General features: G+C 37.1%; 1 protein-coding gene across 1 annotated transcript; it reads left to right on the top strand.

Annotated features, from left to right (window-relative positions):
* The first annotated feature begins 2,683 nt into the window (after positions 1-2,683).
* LOC122988067 (glutathione S-transferase kappa 1-like) lies at positions 2,684-7,304 on the top strand. The gene is made up of 7 exons (XM_044360230.1): positions 2,684-3,055; positions 4,003-4,084; positions 4,182-4,310; positions 6,207-6,352; positions 6,459-6,575; positions 6,667-6,760; positions 7,053-7,304. The coding sequence occupies exons 1-7, from the start codon at positions 2,987-2,989 to the stop codon at positions 7,100-7,102; spliced, it is 687 nt and encodes a 228-aa protein (XP_044216165.1). The 5' UTR covers positions 2,684-2,986; the 3' UTR covers positions 7,103-7,304.
* Positions 7,305-8,172: the final 868 nt, after the last annotated feature.

The raw sequence follows: 8,172 nt of genomic DNA, 5'->3' as shown, positions 1-8,172 counted from the left end.
CTCGTGTGTGTATTGTTCTGAAAACAGTTTTAATCATTAAATACCTCAATGGTGGATGTAGGAAGAGACAATGAGGAGGAGTCAGATTTGTGCAACAGCAGCTGAAATTAGCACAGTCTGCAGAAAACGAAGGATATAGTTTAACGAAGATGGAAAAATACAACGTACATGGTGTAAAAAGAAGACAAGGAGTAAAGGAAGATGATGATGATGATGATGGGTTAACAAAAAGGCACAGTATAGGCCTGCACAGAGCTCCACAATCATTACATCTTCTCAGTTGCAGTATCAGCAATACCTTCCTCCATATCTGCTGCTTTGAAGGAGAAATGTGAGTTGTTACCTGAAACAAGGGCCTTTATTGTCATCTGATCATAGTAACTGAGGTGAGATTTATTTAGATACATTTATACTTTTCAGTTCAATGCTACATATGATGACATGCTGTAGTGTGAGACACATTTAAAACATATAAAATGCTCTGCTTTGAATGATAATTTGTGTCTGATGACTCTTTGAATATGTAAATATTTTTCATTTCAAGAGTTTAACTGCTGGAAACAAGATGTCTCCCACTTAACTGTAAAGTATGTTCTCAGTGTTTGTGCTGCAGGCTTCATGTTTCCACATCACACTTATGTAAGCTACATATTGAACCACGACTGGCTCTAAATTAGTTGTACTGTCACAAATCATGCTTGCACGCAAATGCTTTAAACTCAGATTTTCAGTGAGCTCAGAGAAACTTTCCACTTTCAGCAGAAGAATGTGAAAACAGCCTTCTAGTGTCAAACTCTGCACATACATCCTTCTGCGCAGTGATGCTCAAACATCCAACTGTAGAAGAAGAAAAACACATTTTTGAGTGGAGTGAGACTTTAAGGCTTAAAACAAATAAAAGAGTATAGTGTGCAAGGTTGAGTTGGTGCAGGCAGCTGAAACTAAAGCATCGTTTATGAACATGGATTATGCATAAGATTATGCATTAATGCACATGCATATTAACAGGATAGATCTTATATATATTTGGCAAATATGCAACAATACAGAAATACAGAATGCAACTAAAATGCAGCTAGTACTGTACGCAAGAACAATTTGTACATATGGTTAGTAATACTGGTTAATATTTACTGTATATTCACAGAAAATTATAATTGTGAAGGAAAGACATTCTTTTTGAAATTGTTTACATATTTTACAGACTACCATGGCAAAAGTAATGTAGACAAAAAGACAGCACTCTGTATAAAATACCAAAGCATGTTGACACTGGAACAATACAGGGACTAGAGAAAGGTGATCATCAATACCATAATTGGAGGATCAAACACAGAGGGCTCAATTAAACACGTCATAAAACAGGTAAACACTCCACTGTTGAACATGTAATGGATTTAGTGTCTGTGATGGAAAATATAGTCATTAGTGGTTGAAAGAGTACTGATACTTTACTTAAGTAAAAATAGGAATACCACAATGTAAAATTACTCTATTACAAGTAAAATTCCTGAATTTAAGATCCTACTTAAGTAAAAGAGTGGAAGTATTATCAGCTAAATTTACTTAAAGTATTAAAAGTAAAAGAACCCCTTTTGCAGAAAATCAGCCACTGTGACTGTGCCTGATATCAGCCGGGTAAAAAACAAACTTCTGTCATACAAAATTTTATCCATTTTCAGACTTTACTCTAAACTTTGCTTTTTTTGTGAAATACTGGAAGGTTTTACTACTTTGGACATCAAACAATTGCTTTATTTGTTGGAACTGCAAACAACTCAAACATCTGTAAAATGACTAGGAGCCACAAATACACACAGGGGTTACAAGCCAAAAAGTTTACAAACTACTGGTTTAATCTTCAACATTTTTCTTGTATTTTATAAGCTTATCATATATTATTTAATGTAAAATTTGAAAAGTAACCACAGTTGTAGTAGTGGAGTAAAAAGTACAATAATTTCCTGTGAACTGTAGTGGAGTAGAAGTACAAAGGAGAAATAAAATAGAAATACTCAAGTAAAGTACAAGTGTCTACAAATTGTACTTTAGTACAGTACTTCACTTGCTATAATCATTCTACCTGTTCATACTGGCCACTAGAAGATCCCTTCATAATGCACTTAAAATCTAAGTTGCTCTGTGCAAAAATGTATTTAAAAGTTTATCTGAAGCTAATATGAAGCTTCACTTGTCCAAATGAGTCAAATCAAGTAGATATCTTTCAACATTACAGTCTTTTTAGTGCCAAAGTCCCTCTTTTTGTTACTATACTTTCACTGCAGCTCAACAGGGAAACACTGTCCGAGGAAACACAAAGAGGGAATTTGATGCTACAGCTACGGATAAACTTTTAAATGCACTTTTGTACAAAATGACTGTGTGGACACTGTGTATTTCGCCCCCATCACTTACATTGACAGCACATTTGAAGATCTTTTAATAGTCAGTATGAACAGGAGGAATGATTACAGAGAGGAAAACATCTTTCAGTGTTCATATAGACACCTGACTGTTGTTTTAAGACTGACTTGAAAATTGTGAACCTGTTTCTTAATTAACTGCTTACAATAACACTGAAGATATTCGTTTTGACTGCTAATGTGCTGCTACACACTCCCGTCCAGTAGACGACGGTAATGCAGACATAAGCCGTGTGGCCACTGCCAATAAAACAATAGAAGAAGAAGAAGCTAGCTGTATAGCTAATTGTAAATATGTATAAAATATGTATCGTTACAAATTGTGACGACGGTTCCAGCTCATTTTGCATCGATACGTCCGTGAAAGCCAACTAAAGTGATTGTCTGTTTGTAAACGTACTATTTCATTAAGATTTGACTTTGAAAACATGACATTAAGCAGCCCTGTGTCACGTTAGTTGAACTTTGGCACACTGAGCTGAGGTTTCCTGCATGTAAGTTAGCGTTGGAGGAGACTCTTTGTTGTTATTGGTATCGAAAGTAAGTTAAAAACCGAGCCGAAGATGACATCCAAGAAAGTGATCGAGTTGTTCTACGATGTTGTTTCTCCCTATTCTTGGCTTGGCTTTGAGGTTTGTGCCTTTTTGGAAACGATGGAAGAAGTTTTCACATGTTTTACTGAAGTAAAAGTACCAATACAGCAGTGTAAAGGTACTCATTACAACTCCTGCATGTTAAGTCCTCCTTAAGTAACGTTAAAAGTACTTAAGTATTACCAGCAAAATGTACTTAAAGTAAAAGTCCTCATTTGGTCCCTCTGACTGATATATTATTATAAGTGACATCATCAGATTATCAATACTGAAGCATCGGTGTTAGAGCAGCATGTTACTGTTGTAGCTGCTGGAGGTGAAGCTAGTTTCAACTACTTTATATACAGTTTACTAGTTTAGTCCAGTGGTTCCCAACTTAGGGGTCAGGCCCCTCCAAAGGGTCACCAGATAAATCTGATAAATCTGAGGGGTTGTGAGATGATTAATGGGAGAGGAAAGAAGAAGTTCTGATACACAGATTTTCAGTTTTTGGACTTTTTCTCTCATCTTTGATTGTTGGTGAAATATTGGATCATTTGAACATTTATAGAAATGAAACCATGTGAGAAGTTTAGAGGGAAAAATCACTATTTGGTGGAGCCGTTAACAACTCATAGACATCTGAAATGTGACCCCGACTACACACTGCTTTTTTTAAGATGTCAAAAGCCAAAAAGGTTGGAAACCACTGGTTTCATCTTTAACAATGTGTTGTATTTTAAAAGCTTGTTATTATTATGCATTTCAAATCTTCAGTTGAAAAGCAACTAAAGCTGTCAAATATATGTAGTAGAGTAGAAAGTACAATATTTCCCTCTGAAATGTAGTGAAGTGGAAGTATAAAGTAGCATCAAATAGAAATACTCAAGTAAAATACAAGTACCTCTAAATTGTACTTAAATATAGTACTTGAGTATATGTACTCAGTTACTTTCCATCACTTTTTATTTACAAAGTCAAGCTTTACGCAGATTGTTTGTTTACAGGTCATGTGTCGCTACAGAAACGTGTGGAACATAGATCTCAAACTGCGCCCTGCATTTCTGGGTGGAGTCATGCAAGGCTCAGGTAGGAAAGATTATTTACTTAAACAGCCTGTTGCATGTCCATATTCATGTGGAAGCTGTTACTACTGTCATATTTCAATATTTATCTTTCATGACAGGCAACAAGCCCCCTGGACTGGTTCCAAACAAATTCGCGTATATGACGCACGACCTGAAACGCTTGGCACAGTATTTTGATGTCCCCCTGCAGTCTCCATCTGACCCCTTTGAGGCCATGTTCAAAAAAGGTACGTAGATCATAAACTGAGTGACCATATCCTGATTGACCTGCTTCTGGACCCCCATTAACCCCTGTTGTCCCCCCTCTCTGTGCATTATTTACATTAGTCCTGGTCACAGGTTTGCTGTGTAATTATGTGATTAAAGGACAGGTTCACAATTTTTCCAAGTCTGCCTTAAAACAACAGTCAGGTGCCCAAATGAACATTGAAACAGGTTTTTCTTGCCATAATCCTTATGTTCATACTCGCCATTAGAAGATCCATTCATAATGTACTTACAATGTAAGTGATTGAGGCCAAAATCCACAAGACTCCTTCTGTGCAAAAATGTATTTAAAAGTTTATCTGAAGCTAATATGAAGCTTCATCCAAATGAGTCAAATCAAGTAGATATCTTTCAACATTAAAGTCTTTTTAGTGCCAAAGTCCCTCTTTTTGTTACTATACTTCCACCGCAGCTCAACAGGGAAACACACAGAGGGAATTTGATGCTAAAAAGACTGTAAATGTCTCAGATATCCACTTGATATGACTAACTCAGACTGCTGAAGCCTCATATAAGCTTTAGATAAACTTTTAAATGCATTTTTGCACATAATGACTGTGTGGACACACTGTGGATTTTGGCCCCCGTCACTTACACTCACATTTGAAGGGGATCTTTTTATTGCCAGTGTGAACAGGAGAAATGATTACAGCAAGGAAAACCTCTTAAGTGTTCATATGGGCACCTAACTGTTGATTTAAGACAGATTTGAAAAATTGTGAACCTGTCCTTTAAGCTCAAATTAATTTAAGGTACATACACCATTTAAGCACAATATCAGCTGAAATAATAAAGGTGGTGATACTGAAATGTGTTTTTCTGAAGCATAAAGGATTCACAAAACACTATGTTGGAAATAAATTCATATAATTTGTTAGACAGTGAAGGTGCTCATGGACACACAGCGTTGATAGACATATAATTTGCCTACGTGTGTCGGCAACAAAATCTACAGTAACTGTGCTCATGCAATTGCAAAATGACAATTTTCTTCAACTCCACAAGTAGTATAATCCATGAAGTGTTTGTCTGACTCAGTGAACCTTTTCAAGCCATTTGTGGTTTCAATTGCAAAACAAAGAAGAAAACTGCTTCGAACATCATCGGTCATACAATTTTTGCAATTTTGAAGCAAACTCAGACACTTTGGATCGATTGTCACTGCCTCAGAGTATTTAATCAAGGTATCAGAAGATCTAAAATCACTAAATTAAAATATTACAGCTAGATTTTTACAAAAGGCCACTCCAGACAAGACAAGGCCTCAAGATTAGATAGTAAAGCAGGACCCACATTATTATGCCAGATGATTTTGTACTTTTTAAGATTCAAGATTTCAAGATTTAGTTTATTGTCATTTTCTTGTGTTCATGGGGGAGCACAGTCTGTTAATGATCCTGACTGCTTGCGGGTAAAAGCTATTTAGCGTTCTGCTGGATTTGGCACAGATGCTCCTGTACCTCTTTCCAGATGGCAGGAGGGAAAACAGATATGGGAAGGGTGGTGGGGATCCTTGATGATGCTCAAGGCTCTGCGAACACAGTGTTGATGGTAAATCTCCAGCAGGAAGGGGAGAGGAGAACCAGTGATCTCGCTAGCTGTCTTCACTCTCCTGTTCAGATGATTATTCGGACGCTTACCGAACCAGGAAGTGGAACCGTAGGTTTTAGTGCTTTCAATGGTGCCTCTGTAGAAGGTGATGAGGGCTGGAATGGGGAGACTTGCCTTTTTAAGTCTCCGGTGGTCTTTAGTGGGGCTTCTGGGGCCCCTAAGGTGTATAATCCAGTCTTCAATTAGATACTAGTGTTACTATTTATTTAGTGAGTTTATGGTCTTCTTCTGTTTTCTTCTTGTAGGCTCCTTGTCTGCAATGCGATTTGTGGCAGCAGTGCAAGAGAGGGAGACAGGCGGAGACAAGCAGGTGGAGCAGGTGTCTCGGGAGCTGTGGATGAGGATCTGGAGTGAGGACAAAGACATCACCGACCCTGCATCGCTGTCTGAGGTACTGCTGACTTATCCAGCCTGGATGCATTTGAAAAGGGTAAATTTATTCATAAAGATAAAGGAGTTTTGTCACACTGTTGCCTTTTTTTTTTTTTTTTTTGCAGGCAGCGATGAAAGCAGGATTGCCTGACAGCGAGATTAAAGAACTGCTCAAACTATCCACCTCAAAGGAGATCAAAGACAAGCTGAAAAGCACAACGCAGGAGGCACTTGATCACGGGGTCAGTTGTCCTTCAGCTCTTCTTGCACATTCAGGCAGTGGACAGTGTAATGAATGTCATGAACTATATCGCTCCCCTTAACTCTTCCCAGTCATTTGGTTTCCCCATGATGGTGTGTCATGTGAATGGAAAGCACAAGATGTTTTTTGGATCAGACAGATTTGAGCTCATGGCCCACTGCATTGGTGAGAAAACTGTTGCATTATACATTATTGAAAAAAAACACTAATTTACTGTTAAACTGACAACATAAAGATTAAATGTACTTTTCTCTCTTTTAGTCTTAACTGTGATCTTAATGAGAAATTATTCTGTGATCATGATCAGTTTTACTTAGACACTGATAAACATTTGACAGCATAACAAAAATCTATTGAAGCTTTTCTCTTTTGTTTCTGTTCGCAGTTCAATTCATTAACAGTTCAAGCTGAAGCTCTCTGAGATTCTTGCTAAATCTAACTTTGTCGTCTGTTTCAGGGGAGAAGTGGCTCGGACCTCAGCCTGGAAAATCAGCTGCCAAACTGTGAGATGAAAGCTGCCTTCAAACTCTGTTGGGATGCTTCGCTAATTCTTCAATCATGTCTTTGGTTTTCCAGAAGGAATCAATGCATTGTTACATCCAAACATTATATTCCCGATTTCTCACTAACAAATAATAGTGTGAAGTAATGTCACATACCGTTTTACAGCGTTGTAATGTGCTTATTAAAAGGAACATTGACAACTTAAGGATGATTAATGAATAATACTTGGGTGATTCTTTGTCTTTACTTTCAGCGCCACTATCAGGTCAAAATTTCAACTTTCCTAAAACCTTTTACAGGTTTACCTGCTAAATTATTGACATTCCAATTAAGGTTAGGTGGACTGGAAACTGTGGTGGCTATAGGTATGAATGTACTGCATGTGGTTTTCTATTTGTTTATGTCTTGTGGAGGATTGACGAGCTGTCCAGGATGTAACCTCCTCTTTCCTAATGTGAGCTGGGATATAGACTCGCGCCTCCTGCAGCCCTGAACAGGATAAGTGAGTGTAGATCATGGATGTTTGGATTAATGGATTAAACCTTAGTTATAAAACATTTCAAATGTAAAATGACATGTCACACCTCACGCAGAGTTGATCATTTTCAATTTAAGCTGGGAATTTATGTCTTTTTCTTTTTAGTCACTAAAATCTGGAGTGAGTCAATGTTCACTTTTTGACAAAACATTTTTCAGACATAATGCATGTGATTGCTCAATCCGTGCTTAATATTACAGTATTTTTGTTGTTATTTAATAATCAGATATACATCTCAACTACCACTGATCAGATTTTTAAAAAATCAGATGAATAATGTATGACAGTTGTCCATTCTGGTAAAAAAATAAATAAAAGGGGTGGATAAGTGTGCAATGTCTCTCTACTTGTTCTATTTTCACATTTTTAGAATTACGCTATTCAGCCTCACACTATTCACGTGTTTGCACCCTGAATTCATTTTATTTTGTTCCTCATTTCTCGATATGTAAAACATTGTGTTGCATTTGTAAATATTGCACACCAGTACAAACTTTATAATCAATGATTTTCAGTCCACTCCTCTTGATTTGAT

This window comes from Thunnus albacares, chromosome 8 (genome assembly GCF_914725855.1).
Source record: "Thunnus albacares chromosome 8, fThuAlb1.1, whole genome shotgun sequence".
Taxonomy (NCBI): Eukaryota; Metazoa; Chordata; class Actinopteri; order Scombriformes; family Scombridae; genus Thunnus; species Thunnus albacares.
The sequence above is the reverse complement of the archived record's forward strand: the minus strand, read 5'-3'. Positions and strand labels throughout refer to the sequence as shown.